The following is a 21573-nucleotide window of genomic DNA, read 5'->3' as shown; positions in this document are numbered from 1 at the left end:
GAAGGTAGAGGCACGTCTGGGATTAATTCATTTGATAGTCAGATGTTTAATAGTATATGTATTGCTTAATCAAGCTGCTTCCTTTGCGGTGCACCGCCTACTGGGAGACTTGCAACGATCGCCCGTTGTTTTCCTTATACATACAGGGTCAGATGGTTGAACAGATGGTCGAACCAGAAAAACTGCGCTTTTTAACATTATACAGAACGCTGTCTTATTCAGTTGTTCGGGAAAAACCAATATTATTATTTGTCAAAATATGACACAATAACTCCGCTCACGCATCTCAATTTTTATCTAAGCAATAGAACTCGGACAGTAAAGATATTAATTTCGAGTTTTGCTGGCAGCTACGTGAGGAAAGCTAGGTTTTTAACAAAAACGACGTATATATCTGATATTGCGCCAACACTGCCAATGACCATAGAAAATAATTTAGACGGTACCTTTTCCGCTGCTATGCACATGGGGTTTTAGTGAATGCAAGCGAAAGGGAATTAGACGATTGATAAGTGCGAGGGAGACAGACTACCGTCGTCGCCTCGCAAGAAGTACGCCTTAATCCGAGTACGGATCGTGTCACAAAAAGGGCTTGTTTTTCAATTGATGCGTTATATAAAGTACCATTTCCACCGTGGTGTTTGTAGAGTTAAGACTACATTCAAATTTATCATGGAATTTTCTGTCAAAGGACCCACTCAAATTTGTTTGTTGGCGTGTAATCTGAGTCCTCCAATTTCATGCAAGACTACACCAACCCTCAGATCAATGCGCACTGCTTACGAGTCAACGATATTTGCCGATCGTTTACGATGGAAGGGGAAACGGCAGTCTGTCTCTCTCGCACTCATCAATCGCGTAATTGCCCTTTGCATGCGCTCACTACAACTCCGTGTGCATAGCAACGAAACCCCTGTCCGCCTATATGAGTTTTGCGACCCAGATATGCCAAATGATCTCTGTTAATGAAACACCCTATATACACACTTCAGGAAAAACTTACATATAAAAAGAATTGCTGGTTAATTATTTTTCTAAAATTTGTAAACTGGTGTAAACCCGTTACTATTTAATTTAGCATATCATGTTATAAGTTTTACGAAATAATAATCTAAATTTGTTGTTCCAGGTAATAAGCTACGACTCCAACAGAGGTGGGGTTAGTGTTATCACAGAAAAGGGTGACATAACAACAAGTTTCCTATTAATCCAGCACGCGGATATATCCGATTCTGGAAAATATTCTTGCAGCCCGTCCAACGCAGATGTCGCTAGTGTCAGGGTGCACGTCCTGAATGGTAAGTTTGATATATGGGCGGTAATTAGGCGGTTAACTATTGGTCATATCTAATTTCCAGACATTTCGTAATCGCATTTTAGATGATCCATCCCCATTTAATATTTTTAAATGGGTTCCATTTACAGTGGCCCGAAAAGCCTAGGAGCCGACGTTGCAGCGTATTGTGGCATCAATTAATAGAGCCCAATTAGTATTGGCCACATACCGTGACCGTGCTCAATAAAAGCTCAAAAGTTTGGGCCAGTTTTTTGCAAAAACCTTCTGCGAAAGCCGATTCTGAGTTGTAAGGGAACAAAAAACTGTTATTGCCGACAGTAGGATCGAGCAAAAACTTAAATGGGAAACTTATTTGATATCCGTTCTTTCTATAGAGCGCACATCGGTGACAGACACTAGGTGGCTTTAAATCTTTTGCAAGAGGGATCACATTTTAAGGGTTTTTGCCTTAAAATTTCAATTCGGGCAGATATATTTGACCGAGTTGGGGCGACTTTCGAGAACCCGAGGAAATCGAGGGGTAATCTTTTGGCAAGTTCACATATTGAAAGTATAAATTTAAGGTAATACTGTGGCAGTTACGTACAAATGTGTTTAATAAAGATCCGAATGTCTACGAAGCTTAATACGGAAATTCTTCAGAATAATACTGTCAAAGGGAGTAAATTCATGTAAAGTCAATATCCTCAGAATAAAAGCCCATTTTACCTAAAAAAAGAGGCGAAATATCTTCCGAAAGGTTACAAATAAGAGTGATGGTTAAAAAAGGCTCGAGTAAGTTGTTGAGTTGAAATATCAGGGCGTGTCTAGGATCAATTCGTCCGTTAGTCAGATGCCTATTGGCAATTAGTAAATGGCTTAATCGACGCTTTACGTTTACTGTTCCCACCTACTGTGAGTCTTGTTTTATGATCACCTGTTATTTTTTTTGGTAAATATGAAAAACCGGATCTAGGTAGGTTTAACGAAATGAACAAACGCAGGGCGATTAAGCTGCGGTTCCCGGAAAACCGATAGGCCTCTGTATACAACAAATCCCTTTCTTGTAGTCAATGAAGCCAATTATATGAAGCAGAAATCCTAATACCCGATGATTACTAAGGAAACCCCGAAAAGAGAGTCGAAGGGAAAGTCGAAATGACGACGTATGTTAGGTCACGGCTATCACCGAATTATACGGGAAAAGGGAACGTATCGGCTTAGAAGACAAATTGAACAAATGGATGTACAGACTTTTCTTCTTTTTTTCAATAAGGGGGGATAAGTCGAATTTGGATTATTGACCGTTGACGTTGACTTCATTTTGCATTTAGACAACGGGTGACGTCCAGTTCTCCCACTGGACTTTAAAACCCCATTCCTGTTCTTCAACCTAAAATTGAATACCTAGAACTACGAAAAACTTGGTTTGGAGTAGGCGACATATTGAGACATATTCTTGAATAGCGGTTGGGAAGGCAAATCACCCTTGGTCATGGAGATCCGTTTGAGAACGGTACCCCGCAATTTGTTTGAGTTGTGTCCTTCCCAACCTAAATGGGGAAACCCTCGCAAAAAATCCAACATATTAACAATTAAATTCACCGTCGTTCTGGAGCTCCCCCTGTCTGGCGAAGAATTTCATCCAATAATGCGAACTTCTGAAGCAATTTACAGTTTCTGCACCTCAAACTCTAAAAAACATATTCAAAGCTGCTCAATAAGAGTATTCCACACCAAGTGGATAATAGTAGGCGTCCCACAGGAATGTCCAATTTCTCTAATGCTGCGAAACAGAATTAAACATAATTTCTCTATAGTATCCAAATTATTTCTGGATGGGGTTGGTAAATAATGGAGAAGGATTTACGCATTTCCAAAAGTTTGCTGCAGATTGTTGACATAGGATAAAATCTTAAACGAAACGTAGCAACTAAGTGCTATATTTTCCACTGAGACAGGATAGGGATGGAAATTTCCCCCAAAGAAAACTTTTAAATATTCTCGAGATGAAAAATTTACGACCTCTCGATATGCTGTTCTTTCCGCCCGGGTTCGCGTCCCCTCTATGTCGAGGCCGTGGACAACTTTCCCAAGCTTCCTAGTCTCCGCGTTAACAAAGTTAATCTCCTGCAGGACTCTATTCAGTAATAAAATGAAAAATATGCATTTAAAAGCAACAATCTGTCGAATTGAGAAACGTACTAACTACATATAATACAAACAAACTAGTTTGGGCTTGTCTGAACTTACGTACAGGATTCAGCACAAGCTTCATTATTTGAAATGAAAACTAGTATTATTAAGCCAATTAACTGAAACCTACATACGTACATGCAGAAGTTGTATCGCAAGCTGCTATCCATAAATTAATAGGCTCAATTTGGAAATGAACTACGTAACTTCACTATGGCATAATAAATGTGTTGTCGACTACGTTGTTTCATTAAACATCTAGTATATATATAAATTTGTTGATACAATTGAACATTATGATTTTGTGCGTCGATCTCGAACAATAGAGAATGGTCCTTATTGAAGCAAATGTGAAGGCCAATTCGGCCATTGGAGGAAACCCCGTGTTTCATTGTAAAGTTATCAGTCGGTTGGTGAAATCTTGGTTTGTCCTTTTACCGTTGTTCCGCTTTAAATTACGTAAACTCTGCATTAACCTAAATGGTCTATTAACAATGCCTTGATAGATACTATGTTCCAATCTGTAGGGAATGTCAAGATCCCCAATTACCGTCGTAACACTAACAGATTTAAAAGTAGTCCGCGGCTCTAATCGATGAAATCTTGTTTAAAAGAAATGAGGTTTTAATTCTTTCTCGTTACAGTCATCCGCAAAGAGAATGAATTTAAGTTAATCGGAAAAAGACAAAAAGATGACGCAGTAGGGGAGAACCAAAGATAAATGTGCTCGCTTTTCAAATATTAAAAAAAGCAATGCAGCAGTCTCGTTAAAATAAAGAGATGTAATCGGGCATTAGAGGAGCCTAAACTGTCAGGCAATGCAGTAGATAACTCATATTAGCCGCTGTCGTCAGATTTATTACTTAACCTAAATTAACCTGTCTTGCTTAAAATTAAAATTACTACTGCTCTAACAAGGGAAACAAGTCTTGCCTTAATGCTTTTTCGGCCAAGTACGGAGCGAAAATGGTAGTCCCAAAGGCGCGGTGGAACGCCACTGCTTTTAATAAATTTGATATATTTCTATTCTCTCTCGTCCCTCCAGTTTTTCCTCGAAAACCAAGAGAGATACAAATAGAATTCAAGAAGCGACAAACAGTATTCCATACTGTTGAAATTGACAAAAACATTAAGCCAAAAAGGGCAAATGTCGAACAATCATTTCAGCGAGAAATATATCAATCAATCTTGTGTGGCGCCGCTGGAAATATTACATTAAATCGAGTTACACCAAAAGACGCTTCTTGTTACTCCTGAAAAAACATCAAGTAAGAAATTAAATTACAAAATGGGAATTTGCAAGCAAAGCTGCTTTAGAGCTATTCCATTGGTCGCAATTGATTATTACAGATGAATAGAGAGTGGTTGAACTTACAATCAGAAAATTAAGCAGGTAATTGAAGAAATTAAGGGCAAAATGCGATTTGGTTGTGAAAGGTGAGTCGAAATCAATTTATGGAATAAATTGATGGAAAATTTACCCACTTTTTGGATAGAGCGACTTTAAAATCCTTGTCTCCAGGCGTGTAACTGCACCAGCTTCATCAGTGAGCTTTTCTAGCTAAATTTGAATAATAAAATTTTCAATTGTGTTTCACTTTGACTCGTCTTAGCCAGAGTTATTACTCCCGACTTTATACGGAAGGTTATAACTAGAATTAATGAACTTTGAAACTAATATACATGACAGCTTTAACATTGAAAGATATACTTCCCATATTAAATATTTAAGATAAAGCAGTACGTTACGAGATACAGATTCGCACTTTAATGTGAGTTAATTAATAAAGTTTTAAGAAATAATTAGTAGACACAAAAAGTTTCCCTAGAACAGGTATTCTAAGTGCCGAACTTATTCAAAACAGAGTAAAATATTAGTGGGAGTTTTCTGTCTTCAGTTGAGCGCATTCCAACTTCATAAACTTGCGTTAATGCAACTTTCAAACTTTTTAATTGTATAAACTAGCCGCAACGTGAAATTCTGTACGGTTAACAGTACATTTTCTGTCCAACAGTCCTTTAAAGAAGAGTCAACACGTCCTAATTTTATCTGCTTGTTAGGGTGTGATTTAGTTTTACTCTGGCTACGTGTGAGGAAGTCTTCTGAAGAGTGGAGATAGAAAAGGCACTTCTTTTTATCTTTGTCTCAAAGATTCCGTTTTCTCAAAGGTAAAGGAAAGGGCAAGCTTAATGGGGATTTTATGAGATAATCGATTTTATGTTTAAAATCTCGTATGTGAGCACTTGCCACACTGATATGGTTCGTTTCCTGTAAAAGAGAATTAAATTACAGATTAGGGGTTTACGTCCATTTTCACGTGACAATGGCGGCTATCTATACAGGTTAGATATTGCCATTAATTGTTTATTGTTCATTGGTGATATAGACCGTCCTGGTTCAGAAATGGTAAAATAAATTATCGACGTAATCCAATTAACAATAAATATCGATAATAGATCGCAAAAGAAAAATATTTTATTGCTGCAGCTGGAAATAATTTCGACCTCAAAAGGATCTATTACTGATTTTTTAAATTCGTTTAATGCCCTGGAGGCAATAACAACTGAGGAAAAGGCTGGAATAAGTATAAAAATACGAAATAGGGATACTAATAGCTACTCTAAGCCCTTTTCATTTCCTCTCAACCACGTATTGATAAAGATGGCTACTGCTTCTGCGGAGCCTATTTGCGACAAAATACCGAGGGGAAGGGAAATTGACGAAAACTCCATTATTCAAACATGTTACGCAGTAAAACAGAAAATTCCGTATGGAATAGCATTAATGTATGCTGCGAATATACAATTACGTTGCATTCAATTGTTTAATACACATCTACGTACTACAGGACGATTCAGAATTCTGTGCACAGAATTTGGGGGCGTATTTTTGAGGTCAAAGTAAAACTTTTTTCCATTAACGTGGGTCCGCAAATGCTTAGTTTTCGATATACAGGGTGTAAAAGTGTTATCGTTATCAAAATTCATCGTAGGATATGACTGCGTAATTTGAAAATTCTACGCGTTTTCCGTCAAATTCGTAGACAATTTGGTTTGGCCGAAAGTCAGTACGTTTCAACGAAATTCCAAGAACTTTGAGAGAAAACGCGTTGCTGTCAAACTACGCAGTCATAGCCCAAAATGAATTTTGTTTGAGGCAATACCTTAACCCCTCGTATATCGAAAACTAACCATTTGCTGAGCCACGTTTAGAGGAAAGGGAGTCTTATTTTGACCCCAAAAATGCGGTCTTAAATTCTTTGCACTGGATTTTGAATCACCCCGCATATTTGCCAATCACGAACGTTACTATTAACGCTCATTGAACTCACACAATTAAAAAAAAAATTGCTTTCGCATTCAAGTCGCGCAATTTGCAGACTCTGTAAATTAATAGAAACAATTCACAGCCAAAATGCTCTCAGTACGTCGAGTCCCTCCCTTTCAGTGACCTCATAAGCGTTTGAGAGAAAACGTTACTCGTACCACTTATTGATGCTGAAGATTATTTTGAAGAAAGATGTTTCGAAGAAGAGGGGGGGGGGGACCAAATAGCTTATGCTGGCGCTTTTAAAGATCTGAGAAAACTATTGCAGCTTGCGCTAATAAAAAGTTTAACCTCTTAGGTTACTTGGACATTCTCCTTATCTTGACTACTGCAGTCTTCCTTTAGCGATGTGTATCTCCGAATTGTTCCCCATTTGCTAAACTAATACCCCATGCTGTTTATCTATCCTTTATATTAAATTGTATCTCCCGTCACGAGGTTGTTTTTAATGGAAACGTCAATTACTACCCTAAATCATATCACTCTACGTTAATAAATATGACACTGAAATTTTAGCATAAAATCAGAATTGAACAGCATTGTCTCCTCACACATAGGTGTAGTGTTATGTACAGATATTACAATTTGTAGAAATTGCTTCCAGCGTTTTTTGTCCACGACCCTTTCTGATGCTGGGAGATGGTGAAACGCTCCTAAAAGTTATGAAAAAAAGGGCGAAAGCCGCGATCTTCAATTTTCAATGAGAGAAACGTGATCATGAGAGGATTCTGTTGCTCATGGTGGCCAACTTTTGACTTTCCCGTCCGACATAGTCGTTGCGTCATGATCTTATATAAGGACGTTCTGTCGTATCCCAAGTAGATCACTCGAAGTTTGCTAGTTTGCAAACAAACCTGTCCTGTAGCTCGTCCTGTTCAAAAAGTGATGCTGATAACAGTGACCCGCAAACGATCATTGAATTTTACGAGCTCTCGAAAATGATGATCGACATTTTTCAGCTCATTCCTATTATTTTTATATTTTTCAAAGGGTGTCGACTAGCCATTCTCCTTAGAGTAAACTCGAAAAAGATCTAGTGCAAGCAAACATGATACATAAAAATTGTATTACCGCAATAAGAGGGATTGTGCCATGCGTGCAAGTCACTTCAGACAGCATGTTCCGTGTGGAAAAGAATCCATTATTTCACTTAGGCTTGATATAAAAAAGAGAACGGTAAAATTCACCATTCTGTCCATCACATCTTAAAAGGGAATCTGTGTGCTGTTGGCAAATATTTCATTTTCTCAGCCTTTCCTATGTAAAAAGTTAAATCTTGATTGATTTCCCTCTCTAGGTTCATCGGAAGGTTTTTCTCCCCTGGCTTTCGTAGATTTGTGCCGCATAAGCTCCTAGTTTAATTGGTTCCCCTGTAACTAAGCTAATTCTTAAAACGATTTACACATATACCCTTTGCATTGACGTGTTACAGCTGTTACGAGACTATTTGCATTTGAGACCAACCCCCCACCATCACCCATATCCCCATGAAGGTATCAAATCAATACTACGACTCAATTAAATATTGAAACATTCTTATTTCGATAAATATACGTACCATGTGCTAGTAGATTTGCACAGGGTGTTAAAACGTCTCGGTCAGCTCTTTCTCTTCAAAAGAGGACTGTTGATAGGGCAATGCGATGATCAGGTTTACTCAGTGGCGAAAACTCATCTCTCTCTCTCTCTCTCTCTCTCTCAATTAGAAGAAAAAAAATTTGACTTTCCCGCTCTCTTGAGCTTCACCCGTACTGTGGCAAGAAACAATCATCACAGTAACTTCACAACACGCTTCGGGCACTGCGAGTATACTGGATGAATTTGGAATTTGTAGCTTTTATGGCGAATTTTTTCGAAAATTCCAAACCTGAAACATTTCTCCCAGAACAAAAATCGGTTGCAATTAAGTGTATTGGGTGTTTCAGAAAGTCGCTACAAGAGCAACAATTTTTTTTTTAAGTTAAGATTAACCTGACAACTTTTTCACGTTATTCGAATGATATTGTGGCTTCAATACGATCACATCTCTGATCAGTAGTCTAAATCTTTCTTTCAGTTCCAAAACGGGCTTAAACGCCTACTTAGTATTAAAAAGATATCAGCCTGGGGAGCTAATCTTAGGACTAAACGGGACTTTAATAGATCTCATTTCTGATTTGCTCACTTTACAATACGTATAATGCCCCTTTGTTTCCTACAGAGCGCAGATTAAGTAAACAATGCGGTGAGGATAACAAAAAGTTGAGAAACAAAACGGCCAAGAAAACAGTAACAACAACAAAAAGTCATATTTTTAGCAAGGCACTTCTAGCGGAAAGTGCAATTAATCAGCTAAAGGTTCACCACTATAAAAGGGAGCATAAGAAAATTAAAATAATCGATTATCGATTAGTATCCATCAGGTTTTGACCCAGGATAAATCATGACGAGGAAATTAAAGGCAGTTAAAATAGTAGAAATAGGAAATTTACAAATCAATCAAAAAGGTAATTATGTTCTTCAATTGACGGGTGCCGGAAGCTGGCTATCTATCTATTGATATTGACAGAGACAAAGATTAAGTACTTCGAAATATAAAATGAATGTGCTTATTGGTAAATAATCCTCACTGAATAGAATTGTTTGATTAATTACAACAATTTAAATCAGGTGAGTGCACAGGCCAAACTCGTCAGTGACCGATGGCACAAATTGCTTTTTAAGACCACTCAGACGTGGACCGTTCCCCGTGATAATTTCCTCCTTCAAATATGGTACATTTCTTAATGTAAGAAGCAAACTATGCTGAGGCTCCTGGAACTCCCCGAATGTTCCAGACTTAGCACGGCCTTGATTGTTCTCCACCGTCGTTTTTCCTTTGAGGTTTGTTTTACTGCGAAGTTTTACCAATTTATAGTCAACTAAGAAGGACTCTGGACCGTTTATCGAGTACGTGCATAAAGTATCAAACAGCAAAAATTGCTGGAATCATTCGGATATCTGGAAACGCAACTTTGTAGCCTCAACTACTATTTAAAGCCTGACTATGCTCACAACATTAAATTATTTTGCTATTTAACGATTAAACTTGAATGCATCCTACATCCCGAGGTTGTTATATCGGGATAAGCTATCAGTCGAATGGAAGCCACATTATATCCAAGTATGGCAATTTCTGAATTATCCTTCATAGCAGCAGGGGAACTTTGTACATTAATCATATTAATCCGGCGCCATGCTTGAACTTCATCGAAATCTAAAAATGTCCAATCTAAACTGATCGATTTAGTTCCAGATCCTGCGTTTAAACCGGGTTCATTTTTAATGCACATGTGTACAAATGCAGAATGATAAAATCTAAGCTTAAACGGTGTCTTAAATCAATACTAGAATGTTTTCAGTTTCGGCTCTGATCTATTTTAGGAAAAGCTCTAGGTACAATGAATGTGGTAATTTCAAATGTCAGTTTACCCAGGTTTAATGGCCTAGATTTATTTCTAAACATATTTCAGGTTTAGAAATGTAGATTCTCTGGCCCTTTTAACTCCGAGGAATATTATTTAAAGCCTTCAAGTTATCAGTCGGGAGGAGCATTTAATGATGAAAGACATTTCCCGAGGAATTAGAACAACCATGTAAGGGGCCACTAACGGTTATTTAATACATGAGGTTATGCAAGGAGTGATGAAGGGGCTCGAACTCCAAATCTTTCCGGCGGAATCAATTCCCCAAGGAAAATTCTGCTCTTGGGGAAAACCAATAAGGGCAAAGAATTAACTAATAAATTCACACGTTCCAAAACAAATCATTTTGGTGAAATTTGCATTCCGTTGAATGGAAAACGAAAACTCGCAATTCTGTGCATATTTCCTAAAAATTTCATTATCGAATCGCCAAATTGCAGCCAACATTTCCGTCATTCAAGTTACCTCCGTAATTACTTTGAGATTGATTTGCACATTTCCGATTTGCTGTGCATTCCAGGACTCCAAAATGCTATTAGCATACACATCAGTATTTAGCAAATCTCAATTTAGATTTACGATAATAACTGGGATAATTTATTATATCGTTCTTGGGCATTGGCATTTCGTCAAATTGGGTGAAGAAGGATCACGGAGGGACGAAATAATTTGTTGCGATTATCGAGATGGGCGTTTGTGCATACGCCTTAGGGCGCATAAAACATATTTCGCGAGCATCTTTAGCCTTTAAAGAGCAAAGCAGAATCCATAATTCAAAAGTTAACAATGCTAAAGATCTCGAAGTTCTATCACACATACTAGCGACGTGAAAAGCGAGAAGTTGCATACTGTAAGTTCAGAGTATGAAAAGTCCATTCTAATAAATTGTGAATTCCAACTCCTAAAATATGTGCAATATATTTCGAAACCGTAAGTTTGGATGGGGAATGAGAGCACTAATATGCTTTTATACGAGAGGTTTAAAACGTTTTAAATAAATTTTCCGCATTTTGGTGTTTTCCCTATTTTAGCTGATAAATAATAAAATTCCTCGCACAGAGCCTGAATGGGATGCAAATTTTGCCCGTATTTCGAGTATTTTCTGACTACAAATTCGAACTGAGGCCGTTGTTAATGCAAAGATAGCTGGGATAGAGGCCTTAAACTGATAAGAGAGAGCAATTCTTGTCTCGAGCTTCAGTTGATCGAAGTTGCTAATAAGCAAAGTTGCGATATACACCGCCTGCAGGCTGGAGTGTTTAGAAGAACCGTTTGGCTCATGTTCGGCTAAAAGAAGGATACAGCTAAATGGACCGGAACAATAATATTTAAATGGACATAAAACATTTTACATGCCGTCTCGCACGCCTTAAGGGCCCCTTTAGTACCTAAATTTAGTCTCGTGTACTTGAAATAAAGGCGTTATGCGAGACTTGTAGGCATTACAAGGCGTTTTAATCCGTCTCCTTGGAATAGCGCCGTAACCGCAACGCTGTCACTTACGTTTACGTGATCCGAGCATGCCAGTAAGTGGGTACCCCACAGAATATCCAACGTACCGAAATTATGGAAAGCAAATTAAAATTAATTAAAAAAAAAAAAGAAAACAGGTCGGGAACAAAATCTCAGAAGGAAACTGCGCTGGACGTGCGCGGTCGTACCAGCCGTCAAGACAATCTCCAGAGTTGTCGACTTAATAACACTCCAGATCTGGCCACTCCGGAAATTGTAGTGAAAATCCACGAAGGCGCTCTGGATTCACTTTCAATTGCTCGATCGAGCAATTGAAAGTGAAAAAACTGGGTGCAAGATAGGTGCCGAGATTACTCACAATTGAACAAAAACTGCGCCGTGAGCATGTTTCAAGTGAGTGCTTGGGAAGTTTTCGTAGCAATGCAGCCGAGTTTTTGTGTCGATCGGCAACCATGAATGAAACGTGAGTCCATCATTTAGTGCTTTAGACGGAAAAGCAGTCAAAACAACGGACTCAGAGAGAAGAATTGACATTCCAAAGAGGACGAAAACCGTTCCATCTACAGGAAAGGTAATGACGTCAGATTTTTGGGATATATGAGGGACGATTTTCATTGGCTATCTCTCTAAATAAAAAACAATAAACGGAGAATATTATACAAATTTATTGCAGCGTTTGAGCTACGAAATCCGGAAAAAGCGACCGCATTTGACCGAAAAAAAGTCTTGTTTCATCAAGATAATGCACCAGCCCACACTTCCATCATCGCGGTGACCACGATAAATCAACCCGGTTTCGAACTTTTCCTCCGTCCTGTCTATTCACCAGATTTAACCTCCCCAGATAATTTTTTATTTCAAAATTTGAAAAAATGGCTCGGTGGAAAGAGATTTGCCAATAATGAAAAGGTGGAGTCCGAGGTCGATGCCAGTTTTGAAATAGTCCAGGCTTCTTACTACAAACAAAGTATAGAACATCGTTGGAAAAAGTGTGTGGATCTCAAATAAGACCGTGTTGGGAAATATTGCAATATTTTCCTTTTTTTAGGTGTTAGGCCAGGTACTTCTCAGACTCTCGTAGATTCACTTTCAAGCTTTCAATATCCAAATCATCGATTAGACCAGATGTAGGGAAAAAATTTTAGTTAGTGTTCGATTCAGGCCAAATTAGAAACTCTTGCTGGAAACGAGATATAGTGTCATACACCGAGTAAACCTATCAGCACCACCACAAATTTCTAAAAACTGCCCGTTCGGCGTTTTTTTTCCAGACACGCACTGGCCGATGCCATAGCAAGTAAAACGCTGCTGAAGGTAATGACCCTGAGGACGAAATTTACATTTCATGAGCTGTCCACATTGATGCATCATAGAGTTCCCCAAAAAACGTGTAATGAGTCGTTTTTCTTCTAAGTAAAGTCGATCGGTCTACTGAGACTACGGCGATCGTACAATAACACAAAAAAAAATCATCCCAACGAGGGAGACTATATACAGGGTGGTCCATTTAAGGTGGTCCACTACCTCATCTTAAACACCGTAAAGATTAGGAAAAAATGTAATATAAAAGTTACTCAGTTTTTCATGACCTGTCATTTTTTAATATTTCTGAATTAGCACAGTGGTCTAGAAAACCGTGGCGTGACAAACATGCATTTATTTAAATGGAACACCCTATACTTTGTTATGAGTACTAATTCTCTTTGTAACTATAAGTATTTTTTTTATAACGAAATATGAACATTTTTTAGCAATGATCAAGGCAATGTTACGTGTGATAATATGTTAGCTGTTAAAGAACGTCCTGGCCGGTCGACCACGAGTGGAAAAATGAGATAATATGGAAGAAAAGCTTTTGACTCTCTGGGTCTAGATAATTTTTTAATGTCGCTTTTCACTAGACACTTATGTTCCATTTCGTTAAGTTTTGATAAAATAGTATCATTTTTGTGAACTTGCCGTATTTTTCGCCTTGAATTCACTCTGCATCCATAGCTGCTCACATTCACTACAGTAGCCTAAGGGGTGATCTAACGAGTGACGTTTTCTTTTCCTGGCTGCGTCCAAATTTGCCCCAAATTACCCTCGATTGCACATCTGCAATGGTTTACATTTTAAAGGTGACGAAAATCACATGATCCTCAAAGTAAATAAATATTTATTAAACCAATGTCATTTATATCCCTTTTATGTCAACCCATAACGTCCATTGCGAGGTCATTTGCATAGAGGACGACGGTTAGTACCGTACCATTCAATTCGACATTAACATGGTTCTGATGTTGGCGGCCCTTCCGGTTGTACCGGAAATGTATACAAACTGAGCTTACTTTAGCGTACTGTCACATGATACAGGTGACGCAAATTTGCGATGGAATTGTGAGTACAGCAGATCTTTTCGGGTCCTGTCGGTAGTGATCTGACTAGATCACGGTGCCGCGGCTAAGTGAACTTTCTATGATTTCGTACGTTCGGTGGTAAGGACGATTTCAAGTTAAGTTTCAGGTAACTTCCAAGTTCCAGGTGAATTTTTGGCATTGCCGTGTTCTGCGAACTGAAGCTTCGTTTCACTAAGGACTGTTAAAAATAGTATTTTTAACAAATATTTCGACCGCAAAACGATGCTTGTTAAAGAGATATGCTCGAGATAAAAATATCGAAGGTTCATATTTGGTATATGAATAAAGTGTATGGAGGATTACCTATACAATGGCAGCAATAAACTGATATCGGTTTTGCAAGCTACAAATCATTGTTTTGGTATTCTAACACGAATTCATATTGACGTATATAAAACGGGTCAGGAAACCTATTTCGCCCTAGAGTATTGCTTACCATCAAGCAATTTACATTAATGGGGCTCACATGCAGAAAATTTCTAACGGCTTTTTACCATCAAATCGGGAAATCCCGAATAAGACATATTTTATTTTTTATTGGAATTTTTATAGCGTTCCACATTTCAAATTCGTACAAACAACGGGCGAGTAAGCAATAAACGTCGAGCTTTTTACCTTGATAATCTTCAGTAAATTATTGGAACTTTGATGGGGTGCTCAAACTAGAAAATTCCATATTGTCGGAGTTTTCGAGAAAATAACTTGTGGTTGCTGATGTGAAGGGGTTAACATACGCCTGATGTATGTTAACTGCGTTAAAACTGTTAAAACTGATGAATTTGAATACTGCCTGTCGCCGGGTTAATATGTCTTGAACCCTCGCTGCTTCTAACTTTAATCAAAAGTGTCTAGAACAGAACTAATTTTGCCTCGTAAAAAATAAGAATGCTTTTATTACTTTTAATAATACTAAAATTTTCTTTTTCAGGAGAAATGCCAGCTGCAATGCAGACCGGCTCAGCAAGGCTTTCAAAAAGCTCCCTGAATATTGTTGCTCTCTTAATTATATCTTACGTTTACCAGTTCTGTACTTATAACCAGTACCCCAGTGCGGGTGCTGGGAGATAGCTACTCAGCCTTTTATGTAATTTAAATTTGTAAATATGGTTTTTATTCCTTTTAAGACAGGACTTGCTAAGTAAGGATGTAATAATGAATGGCCCAATTTGAAAACTATTTAACTTTAGCTTCGATTATTATTGCCACGCACACATCACGTTAGAGTCAAGGCAACTACATGAGGAAAATCAAAAGCTCACTGCAGCGCGATGACTTAATTCGAAATATTTTTTATTTAACTTCTCCCAGCCAAAAATCAACGAAGACGTCCTCTAATGCCAGCGCAAAACAGATTCCCTTAATTAAAACGAAGGAAACAATACGAGGATTAAATGAAACGACAAAAATTATCCCTTCTACAGTTCGATGCAGGGACTAGTCGCTACTGTAACGTCGAACTATAATCCCCACCTTAGTGATACAGAAAAATTCCAGAAGCCCAGTTATTTCCTCGAGGAAAATATTTCCTTCAGGAGGATTTTAGCAATTTCTGAGAATGAGCATGTCACAGGCACATTGCGAAAGCAGCAATTGATTACTACTAAGTACGTCCAGATGTACGCTCAATCCATTCCAAATAAAACCAATCTTGTTCAAATTTACCACAGATAATAATCTCACTTAACACTCCCATCGGTAGGTTTATGATTTAGCTTTAGCATCACTAATGTACTTTCGTAGCGTATACAAACTAGAGGTTGATATTCTATATTTTGGAGAAGATCACAGCCATGGGCCCGAGGAATGTGATTAGGGAGAGGTCGGCTCTTTCTTAAATTAGGAACTAAGTAGATGTTTATAATTGTTACAAAAATAGTGAAAAATTAACTTTAGTTAATTTGTAATGTGTAAATAGGTATATAAATATAAGCTTGAATGAATCTTGAAGTTCAAACAGATTAAACATTATTAAACTGAGAACAGTGTGGCGTTTTATGTGTAATCATAAAGAACCAGTAATCATAGAGCTTAGTACTTCTTGTGACATTAGAAGAAACTGAAGAAATGCAACAAGAGTCAACGAATCGTAGGTGTTAACCTTTAAAAAGGGCATTGCAGGTAAAACAATGTTAATCAATTAAGGATAACACTTTTGTACAGTTGATTGTACAGTTATTTGTTCAGTGTACGTATAATTATTAAGCGGCCAAGAACTGTAAATATCAACATAAAATACGTTTCATTGTTTATTTGCATTATGCAGGCAAAAAATGCATTTAAGAACACAAATCGATTTTGGGAAAATTATTAATTAGAAAATAAAATAAAATTCGCCTATCAATGATCACTGCAGAGTCATTACTCACCACACTTTGTACATATTTTTATATCTAATATTTTATCGCAAAATGTTATTGTTTATTATCGAATAATATAAAAAGTCTAGAAATTTTAATATCACGATACTGAACCGATTGCGCATAATGTACATACGCATTTATCCAGGCCTATATTCACTTTAAATCTTATTCACGTTGTACATAAAGATCCATGTTAAATCATTTATATGTCAGGTTCGGTTATGTTTCCTTTGCTTAAAACAAACTTGTTACCGATAATTCTAATAAATGTGTTTAAAATGTAATTATATATCAACAGTTTGAACATCTCAGAAAATGTGTAGTTCTTATGTAATTCAATAATAAAATGTGAAAGTTTATTCCTAAATACACATACCTATAAAGTACTATCGATTTTTGATTACTTGCTTGAAACTGAACTTTATTAATTAAATTGCGCATTGGTATGGGTTTAAACAGGATTATCGCACAGTAATCTCTGTTGAATCCACAGATCCTAGGAATTTAAACAAAGCAGCAGTGGGTGACGTCCCTAAAACTTCACTAATATTTAATCGCAAATAGAGTATTATAATAAGGTATCAATGGTCTCCTTTCTCCAGTTGTCCTCTAATTACCATTCTGACGGCCACGGTTTCGCAGCAAAAAGCCCAACTTCTCCCTTTTCTCTATTTGTGGAACCAACTGGACTGGACTAAGACGGAGTTTGGTGAGAGCTGCGGGGTGCCAGATTACTAGTCGGCAAGAGAGACTTGAAATCGCAAATAAAAATCACTCTATGAACCAGGTTCAAAGTTCGACGACAATAAATTGAGCTATAACTGAATCCATAAATATTTTAGGTCGTTCATCACCGTGTTGACCTCTGGTATCAGTGAAATTTTTTTCAACGAAAACAGCTAACCCCTTTGCGCTTACACCCACGATATTTGAACATAAATTAAACGATGATAAACGATTTCCAGAAGACGCCGCACCGGGCACAAGGTATCCTCCGTGTATATGGGGCTTTACATCCTTTTATACCAGAAAGTGGATATTGCAATGTAAATTCCCTGGGCTCAGTATTTATAGCTTCCGATAAAACCGGTATAAGCAATTGGGCTCTACTTCATAATGTCCGACATATTTAACAGGCGAGCGTTCATCTGATCGGCTTAAGGTGCCCATAATTAAGTGGATAAATTTTAAGCTCTTGATTATGTCGTGGTTGCGTAAGCGTCGAATTCTTTTTATTATTAGCTGCAAGAGGAGCGAAATTATTAATTCTATGACCTAAATCAACAATAATTGATTGCTTTATGTACGAACGGAGAACTGCAAAACGGAATTTGTTTTGCGGCTCGAGAGGACTTCCTTCAGTGTCTCCGCCATAAACGACTCTCCAAGTACTTTGGACATGATAAGTGGGTTGTAAGTCCAGAAATTCGTAGGGAAGTCAAGGGTTGCACTAATTAAGAATGGGGGGAAAATGGAAGGATTAAGAAACGTGGTAAAATTCCGAGGATGGCAATGCCAACGGCACGTGTATTATCTCGGCAAAAACGTGTAAATTTGCGATGCATAACAAGTAAAAACTGTAAGCTTTAGAAGTCGAAAAGACAAAACCCGGATCAAATAAATAAAACGGCGTTAAAAGTTGAAAAATGGCCGGAGGACTCCCGCGCCCTCAAAAGGGTTAGATTACTTCGAAATCGTATTTATACGGAATTTTAACGAAGACCGGCGCACACCGGCCAATCGCCTCTAACGAAAAAAACTACTGGGCCCCAAATGTACTGAGTGCATTTCCTTTGCGTCTACCTTCGCAACACCCAAAAAAAAAAACCATTGTGAAAGAGTCCACAAAAGTTATTCGGCTTGTTGCTGGAGAGAAGGAGCTCTATCAGAGTCTTGGTAATTATGGTTTGGTAGGGATGTCGAAGCAATCCCCTCATACATAGACGATGTAGACGCAGGTGTCCACGGAAGCAACAAAGGAGTTGCACTGTAGAAAATTTTAAAATTATATTTGATTTTCTACGTGAGAAAGGATTCTAATGGCGCATTTTAGTCACCTCGTCTGAATACCCCAACAATTCGAACGAGTGTTATAAAATAAAAAGCTATGACCTGCTTAAAATGTAAACGCGGTAAATAGGTATATGCCGATTTTTGCGAAACACCTACCTACCTACCCAACTGAACCTACCTATCCTACATCGCAATCCAGACAATGTACAGTGGAAGACGGATAGGAAAGCTAGAATATTGCACAGTTACGTATGCCCAAGAAATCAAGAACAATAGCACCTTGTCCTTGACATAGAAGGTCGTTGTTCTCATTTGTTGGCGAGTACCCACTCCACTCCCACGCCATAGACAATGCAGTTGGTAGTACGTAGCCGGTACTTTCTGCTTCTGTTTTGGGCAATTGGGCCTTCTTTCGTTTACCAACAACGCGCCGGTACCTTATTGTTATTATGATTTAAGACTGACCTAGATTAATACTAAGGTCAATGCACTAGTTGATGGTCAGTATTAATTTCATTTTATTCGAAGGATTATGGGAGGAGAATAAGGTCTGATAAATTTAGCTCTTTTAATTTTTGACTCATCGCTTCACTACTCCTCTCGTCAATTTTTTCCTTTTTGGCTAGGTTACTCCCAGACAACCCCTTCCCTTTCCCTGATAAATAATTCAGGTTGTCTATTTGTCCGTTCTCAAGTGTTATAACTAATCTCCCGGTCTCGTTCGCAGGTCAAGTCGAAAACTAAACCTGACTGGAGAATTCGGCTTTTTTCAGAAATTTAATTTTCCGTCCGCCTCTAATAATGAAAAATTAAAATGATGCCAGAACACAGAAATAAAACATCTTTAAATAAAAAAAGTTTAATTTGACTGAGAATCCGACGAAACGGAGACAATAATAATTCTTTGCTGCCAAGGGTTTTGAGCTGAAATGAAGTATTTTTTTAATAGTGCAATTTTTACCGAAGCGGAAAACTATGGCAAATTATTAATCTAAAATGAATTATATAACTTGGAATTGGAGTTTCAGTGGTCGCAAATACATTTTGAATTCGTTATTGATTACTTCCCACTGTCTCTACAAATTCGCTGGAAGCATTCGTTAGGTAACCTAAATAAACCACTACGGCCCAACAATCCTCGTGTGATTCGCCGATAAACAACAGACGTAAACTGAGACAAAAGATACCCTTTATTAATCGAAGCCAAATATTATTGTCCAAATTCATGGTGTCCATATTCAAAGATTATTTATTAACAGCAGTTCTATAAATCATAGGAATATATTATCTCTCCGAAATCTTTCGCTTGCGAAACCAATAAATTTTGGTATTATTTAGAGAAGTATTCACATGGTAACAATGGCACTAAATATATTATGTTGCGAGCGGTATAACTTGAGATTCAAGAGTGGTCAACAAAAATTTTATGTCAATGGTATTCGCATGCAGATACCTTCACAAAACTGTACGTAAAATGCCTATTTTTCATAATGTCCCTAACGTATTTTCTCTTTCCACATTTAAGCCCGACGACGACTTAATTGTCATGACTAAATATTTGGCCGACATTAACCCTAGAGTCTGGAATGTCCATCCATACAATCCGGTTTTTCCTGAAACATCGTTTCAGATTCTGATGCCAGCAAGCGTGTAATATGAAATTGTGCTGGCAAAAATCTGGCTCCAACGAAGATTAATCCAAATCCATTTATCGAGTAAAACTTTAAAAATAAGTCTAAAACTAGGAGTAAAATCCGTAAAATCTGAGCCCTGTATAATCCGGTTTCCTAGAGGTACAGGCAAACAGAAAGTTTGAAGAGCTTAAAAGAAGAAAATTTGTAACTCACACACCAGTAATCCTTCAATTTAATGCGAAAACAATGTGCTATAAACAAAATAATAACAATACGCTGTAGCAAGGCAGTTCTGAACGTAGAACATTACTACAATCGAAAACTTAGAAGGAGAAAAAAATAAAGGGACGAAAACGTCCATAGCGGAAAACGGTCGGAAACTTCAAAAAAACTATTGACGAATGCATTTTTGGTCACGTAGTTATACGTTTATTAAATCCCCTTTTGCTAAACTCCCTGGAACATACGGAACCGGCTCATACCCTCCAATCCGACCCTTTCCAGGTTTACCACACCGAAAACTTGTCGCAAAACATGCGAGTAGGACTAGATGTTTTTTATTAAGTTCGCTTACCTCGGCGTCCGTCGTGGTTTGATCTAACTGGAACAAAGTGCCGCAGCCGAATGAACTTTCTGCGAGTGTATGTGTTCGGTGATATGACATCCTTTCATTTCGTCGTTCGTCTTCTCCTTTCTTGCCCTCCGCCAAAACTTTGTTGATCGATTTTCATATCTATACAGGTTTGGTTAGTCCAGGAGAATGACTTCAGAAACCTCGATTGTTCTTATATGTTGGCATTACCCTAGTTTTCGAGGAGGAGTGAGCCAGCAGGAATTTCTCCACAGCCCGAAGCAACGAAGGTGCCAGAAGTAGAAAGTCTTCATTTTCGGGTACGGAAGAAAAATACTTGGAACCCTGCTGCATAATTGTTAGAAAAAAAAGCGTTAATTTGGAATTGAAAAGTGATATTGATTGCGTAAACGTTCTGCTAAATTTTTTTATGTAAAATAATTTTTATATGGTCAAATTTGTTTTGGTCGTTTCGTACATTTCCCGACGAACTCGTCAAAAAAAAAATTCAAACTTTAATAAATAATCGACGTAAAATTGCAATATACCCGGTAATAATAAGCGCAACAACAGACAATTACCAGGACACCAATGAAAATCTTCAAAACCGTTATGTTTGTCTTCTCTGCCTAAATTACATGGTGAGTAACCGCAGGAAATCTGCTATGTTCAACAAACTACTTCACAAAATTTTTGAATGAACCTCAAGAAAATGAATGAACTCTCAGTAATAAAAATATCGAAAGGCCCCGGTATAACAATTGGCATACTCCTGTGAGCGCAAGTGCCCTAAATAATAATTGGGTGCGAAATTTAAGACTGGTTTCTCAGATGGTACCGTTTAAGCAAAACCGATATATTGAGATCGCATACCCATAGT

The 21573-nt window shown here is 37.8% G+C and overlaps 1 protein-coding gene and 1 long non-coding RNA gene across 4 annotated transcripts in view; one reads left to right on the top strand and one right to left on the bottom strand.

Moving 5' to 3' along the window:
* Positions 1 to 16861, top strand: part of LOC136350548 (zwei Ig domain protein zig-8-like) — a 207445-nt gene extending 190584 nt beyond the window's left edge. For all 3 annotated transcript variants that reach the window (XM_066302384.1, XM_066302381.1, XM_066302382.1), the window contains 2 exons: positions 1130 to 1298; positions 15044 to 16861. In XM_066302384.1, the coding sequence (XP_066158481.1) occupies positions 1130 to 1298; positions 15044 to 15183 (309 nt within the window). In that variant the 3' untranslated portion in view covers positions 15184 to 16861. The remainder of the gene's footprint in view (positions 1 to 1129; positions 1299 to 15043) is intronic.
* On the bottom strand, positions 13666 to 21423 carry LOC136350550 (uncharacterized). The gene is made up of 3 exons (XR_010734175.1): positions 20925 to 21423; positions 20697 to 20855; positions 13666 to 13813 (listed from the first exon to the last, which is right to left on the bottom strand). It is a non-coding gene; the product is annotated as an uncharacterized lncRNA (long non-coding RNA).
* Positions 21424 to 21573: the final 150 nt, after the last annotated feature.

This window comes from Euwallacea fornicatus, chromosome 3 (genome assembly GCF_040115645.1).
Source record: "Euwallacea fornicatus isolate EFF26 chromosome 3, ASM4011564v1, whole genome shotgun sequence".
Classification (NCBI taxonomy): domain Eukaryota; kingdom Metazoa; phylum Arthropoda; class Insecta; order Coleoptera; family Curculionidae; genus Euwallacea; species Euwallacea fornicatus.
This window is presented reverse-complemented; position numbering and strand designations above follow the sequence as displayed.